Genomic DNA, 20289 nt, shown 5'->3' on the forward strand with positions numbered 1-20289 from the left:
AAAAAATATATACTAATAGTTCACTATTAACCCTACCTCCCCCCCCCCCTCCCAACCACTTTATATATAATTGAAAGTTTCAATTTGATATACCATTATGTAATGCTCTTACACGTAAATATTGAAAGATTTAATGTACATAGTGTGCGTTCTGATTTCATCATAGTTTCATCTTAATACTCATTAATCTGCTTTTGGAAAACTTTGTATCATAATTTCCCCACACCAAAGTAAAATCCCTCCCTCCCACTGTAATGAAATTTTTCAAATATTACGATGGTTATCTCAGTGCTGCATTATTTTCTAAATAGTGCACTAGAATATTCAATATACCATCATAGTTTTCTATGATAACTCCTTCCATGATAAATGATCTGTTGGAAATAAAAAAATTATAGCGGCACTTTTTACTAAATTGCTGTCCATACTAAAAGCAGCGCTTTTGTGCTGTCCGAAAAAGTATCCGTTTTCAAGAAGAATCTTAAATCATCTTTAAATTGAATTATAAAAAAAGAATCCAATACTAATCATTTTCATACGTTATTCAATGAAATTTAGTTTTTCTTTATATTAGAAAATATAATCAAGAAAAACGGTAAAACATATTTTTTCTTACTCCGTGCATTGACAATTCATAGTATGGAACATCATGCTGGATATTGTTGTCATTTTCTGTCATCAAAGAAGTATTGGCAACTTCATGTCTGCTAGGGGGTGCATATAATATCACAGATGGTCTTGTGGGTTGTGATAATATTTTCATTTGAACGGAACTTGATAATTTTGGTCGCTTTACAAAAGTTTTTTCTCTTTCTCCAGATATTTCCTTAAATAAAATTATATTATAGTTTTACTAATAATTTTATTCTTAATAAGCGGGATGCTTCCTCCCTCAAACCCCCTCTAACATTTACATCTATGTAAAATCATTTAATTAATTAGCCCTATATCTTTTTGAACACGGAAAAACAACTCTTTTTTCATGCCCTAATGAAAACGAGACTATCAGGCTACAGTAGAAAAATATTTGGCAAATGACTGAATTTAAGTTCTAAAATTATAAATAAGATACAGTCTTGAATAATAACAGCCTTCTCCACAGATCAGAAATGTGGAACATTTTAAGAGTCACCCTATTTCACACCATAATGCATACAAGGTTAGAAGAGGGGAAATTTTTTGTGTAATGTGCTCAGTTTGTGTTAAGATGCGAGGGAGTTTGACATTCAGATGGTTTTTAAAATTCTATGATTATGTGAAATACTGTTTTTTGGATAATAATGAGTTGCCAAAGTTGAAAGAAGTTATAATGATACTATCGGACCTAACACGGAAGTAAGTTGAAATATAATCTTCATTTTTTTCACCCGATAAACTATCGTATTTATATATGTTTTTATTTCATTACTAATTTTTGTGTATAAATACAACTATTAGACTTTTAAATTACAGCATCTATCGAAACTATTTGAATGGAGAAACTGATTAATTGATTATTTAATTATATAAAATAAACTTACATGGAAGAATTGGTTAACGCCATTTTGATTCTCCATAATGTCAACTTTATATTGTTCAATCAATAAATGAAATAGAACTGATACACTAGACTCAGATGTACGCTTTATTTGTAGATTTGAATTCAAAAGGAAACTGTATTAAAAATAGAATTTCTGTCACAGTGAATCTAACACTTTGGTAGAGAATATTCTTATTGACTTCTTATTTGGAGCTCCGTTCGCCTGTAAATATGTATTCATAGTCAGAGTATAGGGTGCTGCTCTGGCTTGACTCAAATTGTCTTCCATATAAGGAGTCCCCGTGAAAGTAATTGGGCTTATACTATTCCTGTTTGATATCTTCGAAAAGAATGTTAATAATTTGTTTTTTTTTTGTTTTTATACTTATGGTTTTGCCTGAAGTTGATGCCTTTGGATTCAGTTTGTTTGTTTGAGCAAGAGTTATTTGTGTTTTATTGGGTTTTTATTTGAAAATCAAGCGCTACCCCCTGCCTAGCTTTTGGTTTTTGAGGTGGTAGATTGGACTTCGTTTTTTGTTGTTTGTTCACATTTTGTCAGTATGTTCTTTTTTACTTGTTGCTTCCTAGCCATGGAGCCTTGTGAGAGCTGGGATAAGTGAATTTTCAACTCTCAAATAGGAGAGGCAGGGTTCAATAAAAGGATTGCTGAGGGTTCAGTTAAGGGTTTTCAACCATGGAGATTTTATTACACACTTATTATGGTTCTTAGCCTTTCCTTTACACTCCAAGAATGGCGCAGAAAGTCTGTTTGATACCATATGGCATTTCATGATGAGGTTGTCAAGACAAATTAACTCAAGCAAGTAAATTTAAGCATTTTCTTTCAAATGAGCTCTTATCTTCTTACCTGTAACGTTATTTCCACCAGGGTTTTCTGTTCTTTCCACAACGGTGCCCTTTGAATGATTCCCAGCCTTTTCACTCCAGAGATGGCACTGAGGTGCAATGTTTGGTGCCGTTTAGTATTTAATCAACGCTTTATCGTGACAAATGTATAATAAACCGTTAGATAATGAACCTTAGCTTTACAATGAGCCCTTGAACAGCCCTCTATGACGTTTCGGCCCCTCACTAGTTATACCCCTCGTGCTAGTTTTTTCCTCGACTTTAATAAGATCGGAAGGGAGAATGAAAACCTCCAGTCAAGGGTTTCCAGCCTTGCTGGCTCCAATTGTGAGATTCTCATTCTGATCTTGTGCCAAGATGACAACTCTTCAAGGAGTTGTCAGCAGTTTTTAGAAATTTCCTTAAATTGTTTTTACAATAAACAATTACAATGACGATAATTCAAAATAATAAGTACTGTTCCTGGCTCACCTTGCAATGGAAAATTTTCCTCACTAGAAAGTTTTTCTTTTCAAAATTCGTTTTCAGTCTTTTGTTTATTATGGGCTATCGTTCGCTCTTTATATGGGGGGAATTTCCTACCACAACCATGAAAAGGATATGCACAGTTTATTCACATTATGAAATATAACCATAATTTAACCATATTTTCGAAAGAACTAAGCCTCCTACGCCGCCCGCCTTCATAAAAATTCTTTGGTTAAGAAGCATTGAACAACAAATTAATATTCTTAAAAAACTTACTGGTATCGTCCCGAGTGCTTATGATCAACTGAGGATGCATCTAAAATAAAAAGAAAATCCTAATATAAAAATAACAAAAACAAAATCACATGTTTTCTGACGAACAGATGAAACAAGACTAGAAAGATATACGAATCAATTTTAAAGACATTATATATCAAGATATTTCACATAGAACAAATCATCTAACAAAACAATTTTTGCAGAGTAGCTGGGAGAATTTTTTTATTACACTCAATTTCCAATTTTCATGTACTTTAGAGTACGTGATATTTTCTTTTTTTTTTGTTGCTTTGAAGAGACGTTCTGTCAGTTCTTTTTTCATTTTTTTCAATTTTTTTTTATGTCAGTATGTCAGCTTAAAATTACCGTCATTTTTTCAGCAAAAGCAAGTTTTGTTGATTTTTTCAACTAGTTTTTTCTTATCTAAGCCTTTCTTACCTTAATATATCGTCGTATCTCGATCAAAGAAACTGTTAGGAAACGGAATTTATAGTATGGCAATTAATTGTGTTGTATCTTAGAAGTCCCAGTAAAAACATATTTTGTAGTAACCACCAGTTTCTTATTTCAAAGAGTATCATTTTTGGTTTTTCCGTTCTCTAGTAAAATTTGTGCTATACAAAATACGGCCTATTGAATTACCAATTTTGCCTTTTCATCCCCACCTTCTCAAGATGATTTAAATATAAATTTGTATAGGAAAAAAATAATATCATTTGTAGAAACCCCCATGTTTGCTTTATTTTAATTTATATTCATATTTTAATTTATACTCTATGAGTATATTACAAATGATTTGAAGCACGTGCTCTCCACTGTTTCAATTATTTGAACCAAAGCTGGTTGCTGAGTGTATGACACACTTGGTTAATACAAGAATTTTTTACAGGCCCCAGCTACAGTAATTGGTCTATGCGAGCTGTGCTGTGCTGAAGTTTTTTCCTTTTTGATAACTGGAGTAAATACTGCCAACACAGAACAAATCGGATACTAAGCCAAATGGAAAAAATCATTTGATTTAGTAGTGTTAAGTGTTCAAACAGCACCGTACAGTTATTCACAATATGCAAGCCAAACATTTTATTGTCTCTCTTTGGGTATTTTGTTTTTACTTTAATCATGACATCACAGACGCTGGAGATAGGGGAACCTGGACCACCGCATTAATGATAACCAGTACCGAAAATTTGGTTCAGAAATGGGACATACTAAAACGCGCGCTAAGGGAAGTTTCCCTTTGTGTCACAGCAATAGCTTCAGTTGACACCACAGCATAAATGTTGAAGAAGGCGGAGTCATAAATTCTTTGCGACTGATGTGTCCAAAAATCTTGAGCGGAGAGTATGGGAATTTTTGCTACTTTTTGAAATTTACGCTGTTACCTGGACTCTCATCAGGACAATAAAGCTCCCTTTCGAATTTGTATTCGAAAGCCTATTTATGCTGAGGATTGGGGGTATGAAACTCCTAAGGGTAGCAGTCAGTCCACTCATCCTCTGAAGGGCTTGTATGGCGAAATACAGATCACTTATAATCTCTAGTATTTTCTACAAAACTTCAGATCGGGGACGGGCTGATTTTAATATATTTTCTTTTACAATACTAGCCCGATGCTAAGCAAAGCATTTTGCGAATATATGTTTCGTGCACAATCTGGACTCTTTCACCGTGCTCGTTTATCCCTGAATAAGAAATAATAGATAGCGTATTTTAATTTATCCCAGAGCCCGAAATAGAGGGGATCTTAAGAAAGAGACTGTTGATAACTTTTAGAATATGCCACTTTTATTACACGACTACTACGCCTTGAGATATTTTACAAAATCCAGGATTCAAGTCCTGACCCTGGGATCATAGGAACGCATACGTTAAACATTATCCTCAAAAATTTTGGTAATCATCCATATTACAAGTATTTGAATTCTTGTGATATTTTTTTCAAGCCTTGGGATTTTTTTGCAAGTGAATCTTCAGATATTACTAGATTTTCATTTATAGCCCTGTTTCACAAACAAAGTGTCTGTTTTTGGCATTTCTTCCAATCACAAGCTGAGTTTTCAACCTAAGAAACAAAATTAAATAAAAACAACAGGTTTTTTCAACTGAAAGTAACGAGCAACATTATAATTTAAAACAAAAAAAATTATTACACATATGAGGGATTTTTCCCCTCGTCACTTCCTCGCTCTTTGCGCTAAAGTTCGAATTTTTGTTCCAATTCTATAAGAATGACCTCTGAATCACAAAGGCTGTCTAATTAGAATTATAGCTCTTTTGAAAGTACTAAAAATACTTTAGCGTAAAGAGCGAGGTATTCACGAAGGGGCAAACCCCCTTCTAAACGTAATGATTCCTGTTCGTGTTAAGTATTAATGTTGCTCCTTACTTTCAGCTGAAAAAACTTATTTTTCTTATTTAATTTCTAATCGTTTTTAAATAATGCTTGGTAAAACTGCACCCCCTTCTTGGAAAATTTTTTCCCCTATGAAAAATTCCTCCATGAAAAGATCCTCCTACGTAATCTCCTCCCCTCGAACCCTCCCAGCTCCACCAAAAAAAAACCTAGAAAACGTCTGTAAACTTCCTAATAACCAGTACTATATGTAAACAATAGGTAAAGTTCATAACTTGTAGCCCTTCCCCCGGGGATTGTGGGGAATTAAGTCGTCCTCAGAGACATATTTATTAAATTTTTCAACTATGCTGAACAAAATGGCCATTTCAAAATATTGATTGGATGACTTTGGGAAAAAATTAGTGTGGGAGGGGCCTAGTTGCCCTCCAATTTTTTTGGACACTTAAAAGGGCTCTAGAACTTTTAATTTCCGTTCAAAAAAGCCCTCTTGCGACATTCTAGGACCACTGTTTCGATACAATTACCCCTAGAAAAAAAAAAAAACACACATCTATAATTTCTCCTATGTCAAAAAATACAAAATTCCACATTTTTGCAGATGGGAGCTTCGAACTACTACAGTAGGGTTCTCTGATACGCTGAGTCGGATGGTGTAATTTTTATTAAGATTATCATTAAGATTTTTCATTAAGATGACTTTTAGGGGGTGTTTTAACCTTTTTTTGAAAAAAAGGCAAAGTTTCTCAGGGTCGTAACTTTTGATGGGTAAGTTTTAACTTGATGAAACTTATATATTTAAAATCAGCATAAAAATATAAATCTTTTGATGTACCTATTGGTATCAAAGTTCCGTTTTAGAGTTTCGGTTACTATTGAGCCGGGTCGCTCCTTACTTACAGTTCATTACCAAGAACTGTTTGATAATTTGGTCAGATGATTTAGCTTTACGCCAAATATAATAAACCATAAGAATGGCTGTTATCCAAAAGAATACGCTACTTTCGTCAAAATTAGCTTGATGTAAAAACCATAGATAAACAGAGACGATGCTTTTGAAAATTGGTGCGTTTTTAAATCTTTTTTTTTATTTTACTGCTCTAAAATTTTACGCAAAAGGACCAATCAGGACCAAAACACTAGCTGAAAAATTCTTTGATACAAGTAATCATTCTCAAGTAGCTATTACTGTTATTGTCGCATTTTAAAACAGTCAGATTCTAAAGTGTAGTGTTTTTTTTTTCTTTCTCGAGAAATACGGAAAATACTATGTGGCAAAAACAAGTCGTTCTACTGGAAATAAACCAATGAAATCAAGCCATTTTATTATATTGTCGTTTTCTCCTTGAATAAAATGGTAAAATTAAGGACTATTTAGTTAAGAATCAAACAGAATAGCATATCTGTTTTTTCTCTGAGGAGTTTATGTCCCCAGTGTTTTTTTCATGGTGTATGGTTGTCTTTTCTGCGTTTGGCTCCCAGGCCTCAGGTATATTCTCTTTTCTATCTTATATGTTATTTGGCAGTAGGATGCCTCGTCTGGATTCTGATGCCCGTATAGGAATTCCACGTTCCATGGTACCTTTCCAAGGCAGATTACCAGACTGGTTATTTGGCAGTGTACAATGTGGTCAAACAGGTTTTTTTCTGTTATTAATAAGAATTGAATAAGAATGTAAATCGTGAGTTTACGTGCACAATTTTTTTCTTAAAAAAACTGGTATGATATAAAGTAGTCAAACATGTTTTGGGAGCATGCACGAAATTATGTAACTCAACCAGTGTTTTTCGAGTCAACATCCGCCAAGGCAGATTACCAGACTGGTTATTTGGCAGTGTATAATGTGGTCAAACAGGTTTTTTCTGCTATTAATAAGAATTTCATAAGAATGTACATCGTGAGTTCACGTGCACAATTTTTTTCTTAAAAAATACTGGTATGATAGTTTTTAACGATGCTCCTTATTTCTAGTTCAAAATGCTTATTTTTTAATTTAATTGGGAATGAAAAGTCAAATTCTAACATAAAGAACAAGGTATTTTGGAGGGGGTAGCTCACCTCATATACGGGATAATTTCCATTCGTCTTAGTTTTTAACGATGCTCCTCATTTCTAGTTCAAAATGCTTATTTTTCAATTTAATTGGGAATGAAAAGTCAAAGTCTAACATAAAGAAAGGGGTATTTCGGAGGGGGTAGCTCACTTCATATACGGGATAATTTTCAATCGTCTTAGTTTTTAACGATGCTCCTTATTTCTAGTTGAAAATGCTTATTTTTTAATTTAATTGGTAATGAAAAGTCAAAGTCTAACATAAAGAACAAGATATTTCGGAAGGGGTAGCTCACTTCATATACGGGATAATTTCCATTCGTCTTAGTTTTTAACGATGCTCCTCATTTCTAGTTGAAAATGCTTATTTTTTAATTTAATTGGGAATGAAAAGTCAAAGTGTATTATAAAGAACAAGATATTTCGGAGGGGGTAGCTCACTTCATATACGGGATAATTTCCATTCGTCTTAGTTTTTAACGATGCTCCTTATTTCTAGTTGAAAATACTTATTTTTTAATTTAATTGGGAATGAAAAGTCAAAGTCTAACATGAAGAACAAAGTATTTCGGAGGGGGTAGCTAACTTCATATACGGGATAATTTCCATTCGTCTTAGTTTTTAACGATGCTCCTTATTTCTAGTTGAAAATGCTTATTTTTAATTTAATTGGGAATGAAAAGTCAAATTTTAACATAAAAAACAAGGTATTTCGGAGGGGGTAGCTAACTTCATATACGGGATAATTTCCATTCGTCTTAGTTTTTAGCGATGCTCCTTATTTCTAGTTCAAAATGCTTATTTTTCAATTTAATTGGGAATGAAAAGTCAAAGTCTAACATAAAGAACAAGGTATTTTGGAGGGGGGTAGCTCACTTCATATTCAGGGTAATTTCCATTCGTCTTAGTTTTTAACGATGCTCCTTATTTCTAGTTGAAAATGCTTATTTTTTAATTTAATTGGGAATGAAAAGTCAAAGTCTAACATAAAAAACAAGATATTTCGGAGGGGGCTAGCTCACTTCATATACGGGATTTTTTCCATTCGTCTTAGTTCTTAACGATGCTCCTTATTTCTTGTTCAAATTGCTTATTTTTTATTTTAATTGGGAATGAAAAGTCAAAATCTAACATAAAGAACAAGGTATTTCGGAGGGGGTAGCTAACCTCATATACGGGGTACTTTCTATTCTTCTTAGTTTTTAACGAAGCTCCTTATTTCTAGTTGAAAATTCTTATTTTTTAATTTAATTGGGAATAAAAAGTCAAAGTCTAACATAAGGAACAAGGTATTTCGGAGGGGGGTAGCTAACTTCATTATTTTTTAATTTAATTGGGAATGAAAAGTCAAAGTCTAACATAAAGAACAAGGTATTTCGGAGGGGGTAGCTAACTTCATATACGGGATAATTTCCATTCGTCTTAATTTTTAACGATGCTCCTTATTTCTAGTTGAAAATGCTTATTTTTTAATTTAATTAGGAATGAAAAGTCAAACTCTAACATAAAGAACAAGGTATTTCGGAGGGGGTAGCTAACTTCATATACGGGATAATTTCCATTCGTCTTAGTTTTTAACGATGCTCCTTATTTCTAGTTGAAAATGCTTATTTTTTAATTTAATTGGGAATGAAAAGTCAAAGTCTAACGTAAAGAACAAGATATTTCGGAGGGGGTAGCTTACTTCATATACGGGATAATTTCCATTCGTCATAGTTTTTAACAATGCTCCTTATTTCTAGTTGAAAATGCTTATTTTTTTATTTAATTAGGATGAAAAGTCAAAGTCTAACATGTAACACCTGATTGGCTCGTATATTTTGCATGATATTTCTAAAGTCAATTAAGATTAAGACATGTCGGAGTGTAGGTTTGACATCACCAGGCACGTGCGAGGGAAATTTTTTTTTGGTGGGGGGCTTAAAAAGGCAAAAATGGGTGAACTACATGAGTTTATAAGACGGTTCATAAAAATCCCAAGGTTTTTTCTGATTTTTTGGACAATTGCCTTAACTTGAGAGTACTTTGTTAGAAATGTGTCGTTGATAATTAAAAAATCGGATGCTAAACTCAGACAAACAAAAGGATTGTAACACCTGATTAGCTCGTATATTTTGCATGATATTTCTAAAGTAAATTAAAATGAAGAATTGTCGTAATGTAGTATTGACCTCCCCATGATAGTGCGAGTTACTTTTTTGGTTGTTGCTGGGATTAAAAAGGCAAAAATCGGTGAAATACATGTGTTTATAAGACGGTTCGTTAAAATCCCAAGGTTTTAACTGATTTTTTGGACAATTGCCTTAATTTGAGAGTAGTTTGTTAGAAATGCGTCATTGATAATTAATAAATCGAATGCTAAACTCAGACAAACAAAAGGATTGTAACACCTGATTAGCTCGTATATTTTGCATGATATTTCTAAAGTCAATTAAGATGAAGAAATGTCGGAGTGTAGGTTTGACATCACCAGGCACGTGCGAGGGAAATTTTTGTTGGTGGGGGGCTTAAAAAGGCAAAAATGGGTGAACTACATGAGTTTATAAGACGGTTCATGAAAATCCCAAGGTTTTGTGTACCAAGAATGGACCGGAAGATGATACAATCCTTTCGTTTGCTCAAAATTCAACAAAGCAACGACGGTTAGGCTACTTTATTTTGCATGTTATTTCTAAAGCCAATTAAGATGAAGAAATGTCTTCAAAGTCAAGGCTATAAGAAAAAAAATTCTGGATATTTTTATCAGTTTGTAGTTTACGCACTAATATCGATATCAGTAACGATTCTATTTGAACTTTCTCCAAGTTGATCAAATTTGTCTCTAAACGGTTCACGATAAAAAAAATAGTTTGGGACAAGAAAAAAAAACCTAAAATAATGTCATGAAATCATTTTCAACACTCATAGCAGGGGGGTGTAGGGGTTGAATCATAGAGAAACAACGAATTTACTTTTAAAAAAATGTTACCCAAAGACGTTTCGATCTTTTCACTGACTTGAAATTACATACAAACGAGCCAATCAGATGTTACAATCCTTTTGTTTGCTCAAAATTCAACAAAGCAACGACGGTTAGACTACTTTATTTTGCATGTTATTTCTAAAGCCAATTAAGATGAAGAAATGTCTTCAAAGTCAGGGCTATAAGAAAAAAAAGTTCCGGATATATTTGTCAGTTTGTAGTTTACGCAATAATATCGATATCAGTAACGATTCTATTTGAACTTTCTCCAAGTTGATCAAATTTGTCTCTAAACGGTTCATGATAAAAAAAATAGTTTGGGACAAGAAAAAAAAAATCTAAAATAATGTCGTGAAATCATTTTTGACACTCAGAGCAGGGGGGTGTTGGGATTGAATCATAGAGAAACAACGAATTTACTTCTTTTTTTTAAATGTGACTCAAAGACGATTCGTTCTTTTCACTGACTTGAAATTGCATGCTAACGAGCCAATCAGATGTTACAATCCTTTTGTTTGCTCAAAATTCAACAAAGCAACGACGGTTAGGCTACTTTATTTTGCATGTTATTTCTAAGGCCAATTAAGATGAAGAAATGTCTTCAAAGTCAAGGCTATAAGAAAAAATAGTTCTGGATATGTTTTATCCGTTTGTAGTTTACGAAATAATATCAATATCAGTAACTATTCTATTTGAACTTTCTCCAAGTTGATCAAATTGGTCTCTAAACGGTTCATGATAAAAAATAGTTTGGGACAAGAAAAAAAAACCTAAAATAATGTCGTGAAATCATTTTAAACACTCAGACCAGGGGGGTATTGGGATTGAATCATAGAGAAACAACGAATTTACTTTTTTTTTAAATGTGACTCAAAGACGTTTCGTTCTTTTCACTGGCTTGAAATTGCATACAAACGAGCTAATCAGATGTTACAATCCTTTTATTTGCTCAAAATTCAACAAAGAAACGAGGGTTAGGCTGCTTTATTTTGTATGTTATTTCTAAAGCCAATTAAGATGAAGAAATGTCTTCAAAGTCAAGGCTATAAGAAAAAAAAAGTTTCGGATATTTTTGTCAGTTTGTAGTTTATGCACTAATATCGATATCAGTAACGATTCTATTTGAACTTTCTCCAAGTTAATCAAATTTGTCTCTAAACGGTTCATGATAAAAAAATAGTATGGTACAAGAAAAAAAAAACCCTAAAATAATGTCGTGAAATCATTTTCAACACTCAGAGCAGGGGGGTTTTGGGATTGAATCATAGAGAAACAACGAATTTACTTCTTTTTTTTAATGTGACTCAAAGACGATTCGTTCTTTTCACTGACTTGAAATTGCTTACAAACGAGCCAATCAGATGTTACAATCCTTTTGTTTGCTCAAAATTCAACAAAGCAACGACGGTTAGGCTACTTTATTTTGCATGTTATTTCTAAAGCCAATTAAGCTGAAGAAATGTCTTCAAAGTCAAGGCTATAAGAAAAAAAAAAGTTCTGGATATTTTTTATCAGTTTGTAGTTTACGAACTAATATCGATATCAATAACGATTCTATTTGAACTTTCTCCAAGTTGATCAAATTTGTCTCTAAACGGTTCATGATAAAAAATAGTTTGGGACAAGAAAAAAAAAACCTAAAATAATGTAGTGAAATCATTTTCAACACTCAGACCAGGGAGGTATTGTGATTGAATCATAGAGAAACAACGAATTTACTTTTTTTTTAAATGTGACTCAAAGACGTTTCGTTCTTTTCACTGGGTTGAAATTGCATACAAAGGAGCCAATCAGATGTTACAATCCTTTTGTTTGCTCAAAATTCGACAAAGCAACGATGGTTAGGCTACTTTATTTTGCATGTTATTTTTAAAGCCAATTAAGATGAAGAAATGTCTTCAAAGTCAAGGCTATAAGAAAAAAAAAGTTCTGGATATTTTTGTCAGTTTGTAGTTTATGCACTAATATCGATATCAGTAACGATTCTATTTGAACTTTCTTCAAGTTGATCAAATTTATCTCTAAACGGTTCATGATAAAAAATAGTTTGGGACAAGAAAAACAACTAAAATAATGTCGTGAAATCATTTTCAACACGCAGAGCAGGGGGGTGTTGGGATTGAATCATAGAGAAACAACGAATTCACTTTTAAAAAAAGAAGGTGTGTGTGTGTGTATGTGTGTGTGTATGTGCGTGTATGTGTGGGTGTATGTGTATGTGTGTATGTGTGTGTGTGTGTGTGTGTGTGTGTGTGTGTGTGTGTGTGTGTGTGTGTGTGTGTGTGTGTGTGTGTGTGTGTGTGTGTGTGTGTGTGTGTGTGTGTGTGTGTGTGTGTGTGTGTGTGTGTGTGTGTGTGTGTGTGTGTGTGTGTGTGTGTGTGTGTGTGTGTGTGTGTGTGTGTGTGTGTGTGTGTGTGTGTGTGTGTGTGTGTGTGTGTGTGTGTGTGTGTGTGTGTGTGTGTGTGTGTGTGTGTGTGTGTGTGTGTGTGTGTGTGTGTGTGTGTGTGTGTGTGTGTGTGTGTGTGTGTGTGTGTGTGTGTGTGTGTGTGTGTGTGTGTGTGTGTGTGTGTGTGTGTGTGTGTGTGTGTGTGTGTGTGTGTGTGTGTGTGTGTGTGTGTGTGTGTGTGTGTGTGTGTGTGTGTGTGTGTGTGTGTGTGTGTGTGTGTGTGTGTGTGTGTGTGTGTGTGTGTGTGTGTGTGTGTGTGTGTGTGTGTGTGTGTGTGTGTGTGTGTGTGTGTGTGTGTGTGTGTGTGTGTGTGTGTGTGTGTGTGTGTGTGTGTGTGTGTGTGTGTGTGTGTGTGTGTGTGTGTGTGTGTGTGTGTGTGTGTGTGTGTGTGTGTGTGTGTGTGTGTGTGTGTGTGTGTGTGTGTGTGTGTGTGTGTGTGTGTGTGTGTGTGTGTGTGTGTGTGTGTGTGTGTGTGTGTGTGTGTGTGTGTGTGTGTGTGTGTGTGTGTGTGTGTGTGTGTGTGTGTGTGTGTGTGTGTGTGTGTGTGTGTGTGTGTGTGTGTGTGTGTGTGTGTGTGTGTGTGTGTGTGTGTGTGTGTGTGTGTGTGTGTGTGTGTGTGTGTGTGTGTGTGTGTGTGTGTGTGTGTGTGTGTGTGTGTGTGTGTGTGTGTGTGTGTGTGTGTGTGTGTGTGTGTGTGTGTGTGTGTGTGTGTGTGTGTGTGTGTGTGTGTGTGTGTGTGTGTGTGTGTGTGTGTGTGTGTGTGTGTGTGTGTGTGTGTGTGTGTGTGTGTGTGTGTGTGTGTGTGTGTGTGTGTGTGTGTGTGTGTGTGTGTGTGTGTGTGTGTGTGTGTGTGTGTGTGTGTGTGTGTGTGTGTGTGTGTGTGTGTGTGTGTGTGTGTGTGTGTGTGTGTGTGTGTGTGTGTGTGTGTGTGTGTGTGTGTGTGTGTGTGTGTGTGTGTGTGTGTGTGTGTGTGTGTGTGTGTGTGTGTGTGTGTGTGTGTGTGTGTGTGTGTGTGTGTGTGTGTGTGTGTGTGTGTGTGTGTGTGTGTGTGTGTGTGTGTGTGTGTGTGTGTGTGTGTGTGTGTGTGTGTGTGTGTGTGTGTGTGTGTGTGTGTGTGTGTGTGTGTGTGTGTGTGTGTGTGTGTGTGTGTGTGTGTGTGTGTGTGTGTGTGTGTGTGTGTGTGTGTGTGTGTGTGTGTGTGTGTGTGTGTGTGTGTGTGTGTGTGTGTGTGTGTGTGTGTGTGTGTGTGTGTGTGTGTGTGTGTGTGTGTGTGTGTGTGTGTGTGTGTGTGTGTGTGTGTGTGTGTGTGTGTGTGTGTGTGTGTGTGTGTGTGTGTGTGTGTGTGTGTGTGTGTGTGTGTGTGTGTGTGTGTGTGTGTGTGTGTGTGTGTGTGTGTGTGTGTGTGTGTGTGTGTGTGTGTGTGTGTGTGTGTGTGTGTGTGTGTGTGTGTGTGTGTGTGTGTCATCCCAATTAAATTAAAAAATAAGCATTTTCAACTAGAAATAAGGAGCATTGTTAAAAACTAAGACGAATGGAAATTATCCCGTATATGAAGTGAGCTACCCCGTCCAAAATATTTTGTTCTTTATGTTAGTCTTTGACTTTTCATTCCCAATTAAATTAAAAAATAAGCATTTTCAACTAGAAATAAGGAGCATCGTTAAAAACTAAGACGAATGGAAATTATCCCGTATATGAAGTGAGCTACCCCTCCGAAATATCTTGTTCTTTATGTTAGACTTTGACTTTTCATTCCCTATTACATTAAAAAATAAGCATTTTGAACTAGAAATAAGGAGCATCGTTAAAAACTAAGACGAATGGAAATTATCCCGTATATGAAGTTAGCTACCCCCTCCGAAATATCTTGTTCTTTACGTTAGACATTGACTTTTCATTCCCAATTAAATTAAAAAATATGCATTTTCAACTAGAAATAAGGAGCATCGTTAAAAACTAAGACGAATGGAAATTATCCCTTATATGAAGTGAGCTACCCCCTCCGAAATATCTTGTTCTTTATGTTAGACTTTGACTTTTCATTCCAATTAAGTTAAAAAATAAGCATTTTCAACGAGAAATAAGGAGTATCATTAAAAACTAAGACGAATGGAAATTATCCAGTATATGAAGTTAGCTACCCCCTCCGAAATACCTTGTTCTTTATGTTAGAATTTGACTTTTCATTCCCAATTAAATTAAAAAATAAGCTATTTCAACTAGAAATAAGGAGCATCGTTAAAAACTAAGACGAATGGAAATTATCCCGTATATGAAGTGAGCTACCCCCTCCGAAATATCTTGTTCTTTATGTTAGATTTTGACTTTTCATTCCCAATTAAATTAAAAAATAAGCATTTTCAACTAGAAATAAGGAGCATCGTTAAAAACTAAGACGAATGGAAATTATCCCGTATATGAAGTTAGCTACCCCCTCCGAAATACCTTGTTCTTTATGTTAGACTTTGACTTTTCATTCCCAATTAAATTAAAAAATAAGCATTTTCAACTAGAAATAAGGAGCATTGTTAAAAACTAAGACGAATGGAAATTATCCCGTATATGAAGTTAGCTACCCCCTCCGAAATACATTGTTCTTTATTTTAGAATTTGACTTTTAATTCCCAATTAAATTAAAAAATAAGCATTTTCAACTAGAAATAAGGAGCATCGTTAAAAACTAAGACGAATGGAAATTATCCCGTATATGAAGTGAGCTACCCTCCTCTGAAATACCTTGTTCTTTATGTTAGACTTTGACTTTTCATTCCCAATTAAATTAAAAAATAATGAAGTTAGCTACCCTCCTCTGAAATACCTTGTTCTTTATGTTAGACTTTGACTTTTCATTCCCAATTAAATTAAAAAATAAGCATTTTCAACTAGAAATAAGGAGCATCGTTAAAAACTAAGACGAATGGAAATTATCCCGTATATGAAGTTAGCTACCCCCTCCGAAATACCTTGTTCTTTATGTTAGAATTTGACTTTTCATTCCCAATTAAATTAAAAAATAAGCTATTTCAACTAGAAATAAGGAGCATCTTTAAAAACTAAGACGAATGGAAATTATCCCGTATATGAAGTGAGCTACCCCCTCCGAAATATCTTGTTCTTTATGTTAGACTTTGACTTTTCATTCCCAATTAAATTAAAAAATAAGCATTTTCAACTAGAAATAAGGAGCATCGTTAAAAACTAAGACGAATGGAAATTATCCCGTATATGATGTGAGCTACCCCCTCCTAAATACCTTGTTCTTTATGTTAGAAATTGACTTTTCATTCCCAATTTAATTAAAAAATAAGCATTTTGAACTAGAAATAAGGAGCATCGTTAAAAACTAAGACGAATGGAAATTATCCCGTATATGATGTTAGCTACCCCCTCCGAAATACCTTGTTCTTTATGTTAGAATTTGACTTTACATTCCCAATTATATTAAAAAATAAGCATTTTCAACTAGAAATAAGGAGCTTCGTTAAAAACTAAGACGAATGGAAATTATCCCGTGAAGTTAGCTACCCCCTCCGAAATACCTTGTTCTTTATATTAGACTTTGACTTTTAAATTAAAAATTAAATTAAATTAATCCCCAATTAAATTAAAAAATAAGCTTTTTCAAATAGAAATAAGGAGCATCGTTAAAAACTAAGACGAATGGAAATTATCCTGTATATGAAGTGAGCTACCCCCTCCGAAATATCTTGTTCTTTATGTTAGACTTTGACTTTTCATTCCCAATTAAATTAAAAAATAAGCATTTTCAACTAGAAATTAGGAGCATCGTTAAAAACTAAGACGAATGGAAATTATCCCGTATATGAAGTGAGCTACCCCCCCCCCAAAATATCTTGTTCTTTATGTTAGACTTTGACTTTTCATTCCCAATTAAATTAAAAAATAAGTATTTTCAACTAGAAATAAGGAGCATCGTTAAAAACTAAGACGAATGGAAATTATCCCGGATATGAAGTGAGCTACCCCCTCCAAAATACCTTGTTCTTTATGTTAGACTTTGACTTTTCATTCCCAATTAAATTAAAAAATAAGCTATTTCAACTAGAAATAAGGAGCATCGTTAAAAACTAAGACGAATGGAAATTATCCCGTATATGAAGTGAGCTACCCCCTCCGAAATATCTTGTTCTTTATGTTAGACTTTGACTTTTCATTCCCAATTAAATTAAAAAATAAGTATTTTCAACTAGAAATAAGGAGCATCGTTAAAAACTAAGACGAATGGAAATTATCCCGTATATGAAGTGAGCTACCCCCTCCGAAATATCTTGTTCCTTATGTTAGACTTTGACTTTTCACTCCCAATTGAATTAAAAAATAAGTATTTTCAACTAGAAATAAGGAGCAACGTAAAAAACTAAGACGAATGGAAATTATCCCGTATATGAAGTGAGCTACCCCCCTCCGAAATACCTTGTTCTTTATGTTAGACTTTGACTTTTCATTCCCAATTAAATTTAAAAATAAGCATTTTGAACTAGAAATAAGGAGCATCGTTAAAAACTAAGACGAATGGAAATTATCCCGTATTTGAAGTGAGCTACCCCCTCCGAAATACCTTGTTCTTTATGTTAGAATTTGACTTTTCATTCCCAATTAAATTAAAAAATAAGCATTATGAACTAGAAATAAGGAGCATCGTTAAAAACTATCATACCAGTTTTTTTAAGAAAAAAATTGTGCACGTGAACCCACGACGTACATTCTTATGAAATTCTTATTAATAACAGAAAAAAACCTTTTTGATCACATTATACACAACCAAATAACCAGTCTGGTAATTTGCCTTGGTGGATGTTGACTCGAAAAACACTGGTTGAGTTACATAATTCCTTGCATGCTCCCAAAAATGTTTGACTACTTTATATCATATCAGTTTTTTTTAAGAAAAAAATTGTGCAGGTGAACTCACGATGTATATTCTTATGAAATTCTTATTAATAACAGAAAAAACCTGTTTGACCACATTATACACTGCCAAATAACCAGTCTGGTAATCTGCCTTGGAAAGGTGCCATGGAACGTGGAATTCCTATACGGGCATCATAATCCAGACGAGGCATCCTACTTTTGGCTACTGTTCTCTCTATCTTTTCTTGTTTTTCTTCTTCACTATTTCACTACTTAAATACTTTTTTTCACTAATCTTTTCCTCATTACTTAAATAGAGTTTTACTAGAAAGTTACGGAAGTTGACCCAGATCATCATCCCTAGGCTCCCGTGCTGTAGTGATCCCCTCCTTTCCCCCCTCATGTGTTAGCAATTTAATGTGCAATAGTAACTTGATAAGGATATTGCCAGTGGCATTGACTGCTGCAATAGTTTATGTGTATTTACTGTAGGTGTCACAGTCTAGGTTTGGTCTTCGAAGGGTCAGGTATAAAGTCTTCTTTGAAGTTCTATGGTAGCGTTGTCCGACATTATGTATAGGAGTTCTAGCGTATCTAACTTTCATAAAATGTTTTACTTCGATTTGATATTGATTTGATATTAGAAGGCAAAATTATTTATGCAGAATTGATAAATTTTTGAAACTTTCAGAGCGTGCATTTATAAATTAGTACATATTATTTATAAATTGAAGTACATATTAAGTCACACTATCGTTATTTAAGCCAAAAATAGTTTTCATAAGTAAGTATATTGTTTTGTCAGTGTATATTTTTTTGTTTTTTTTTTAGTTGTTGTTTATATTGATTTTGTTGTTGTTGTTGTTGTATCCCCCTTGTATCCCTTACCCATGAGCGTATAGTTTTTTGTTTTTTTTTAGTTGTTGCTTATATTGACTTTGTTGTTGTTGTTGTTGTATCCCCCTTGTATCCCTGGTCATGGGGCCTTTCGAGGGGTAATAAGAGCATTGTAGTTCAAATCTGTGTTTATTGGAGAATAGACTTACTTACTTATTTACTTATTTATTAGCCTCAGGATTCAACTGGTGCAGTCGTAATTTTTCCGTTTTTTTCCCATTAGGGAATATTAACAATATCGTCACAAACTTGATTTTTTTTTTTTCACATTCCTTCAAAAAAACTAATTATATTCATTTATTACGGTTACAAAAATATAAATCATGAGAAAAAAATGCCCTGATAACCAATTAATCACACTTACTTTAAAAAAAATTGAATAACTATTAACTACAATACTTCGTAATACAGGGTTTTTAATCTCGAATTTAAATTGTTGTCTTTTAGATATGAACATGTCAAACAGACAATTATTCTGCAATTTAGTTTTATTTTTAGTTGTTATTCTTAACTAGGATAACATTTTCACAAGACAGATAAGGTTCTTCCTACATGACTATTTACCTTGTCAATAATCTCAGCTTTGGAGATAACTCTTTTCTCATTGTTAATTTAGTATTTGAGAATGGAACACTTTTTGTTTCTTTTTTTTTAATGTGGTATACAAATTTTAGTATTTTGAAAACATACATTAAGACACGGCAAATAACAGAGCATAGAGCATTTGGATTCATTGCCAAATAAAATTAAACCCTAATACTTTATTTAAAGTACCAGGACAGAGGAAATGATATCTGATTGTATGAATTGGTTCAGTTGAACTTTGCGGTTTCAGGGAATATATACCGACACTGAAAAGGGGTACTAGTTGCACAGTAGTCAAGTCAACAGAACCTCTGACAAGGTGTGGAAGTTGAAATTTTTTTTCTTTGTCGTTGTGGCTATAGGTTTGAAAATAAAAAGATTGTTCCATTCAGAACAATATAATTCTAAAATAGAAACAAAACAGTAAAATGACAAAAACAGTTCCAAAATTTGCCAAAGTAAATTGATCAGATTCCTTTTAATATACCCTAAAACTGCCTTTGTCAAAAGTCCAATATCCATAAGTGATTTTCCCAATTTCCTTAAGCCACTACGTGCTGAATTAAGCGCTGAGTTAAGGAAAGTCAACAAGAGTCCAAGGGTAAAATGGTTAAATTATCTGTGTCTCTGCTGGGCAAAGCTGACTGTATTTTAAATCTAGTCAACTATTTCAGCTACAGTCAACTGAAATGCAAGGTCTTAACGAACTCAGCTGTTAAGCCACCTCCCATCAAATAAGCTCGACCTTTTTAGCTTAAGCTGTGCCCTTACTCTGTGTTTCACGTGCTGCTTCTGATTTTTTTCGACTTCACGAGAATGCTATATTGACAGGGCATTGAGCGGAAATTCACAATTTATAAGTGTTAAATTATAACTCAAGATAAAAATATCAAAGAGGATGATCAGTATTTTTACAGCACTGTTAATCATAACCCCATAGACGTATTAATTTATAACTAGCCAAATTACTGATTATAACTATCGTTGG

General features: G+C 34.0%; 1 protein-coding gene across 1 annotated transcript in view; it reads right to left on the bottom strand.

The window, feature by feature from the left end:
- LOC148945588 (sphingomyelin phosphodiesterase-like) overlaps positions 1 to 20289 on the bottom strand; it is a 262982-nt gene that overhangs the window by 185671 nt on the left and 57022 nt on the right. Inside the window, exon 2 of the mRNA XM_089098860.1 lies at positions 3131 to 3170. Within this exon, the coding sequence (XP_088954986.1) occupies positions 3131 to 3170 (40 nt within the window). The remainder of the gene's footprint in view (positions 1 to 3130; positions 3171 to 20289) is intronic.

This window comes from Artemia sp. Qi Xiang Cuo, chromosome 13 (assembly GCF_049724085.1).
Source record: "Artemia sp. Qi Xiang Cuo chromosome 13, ASM4972408v1, whole genome shotgun sequence".
NCBI lineage: Eukaryota > Metazoa > Arthropoda > Branchiopoda > Anostraca > Artemiidae > Artemia > Artemia sp. Qi Xiang Cuo.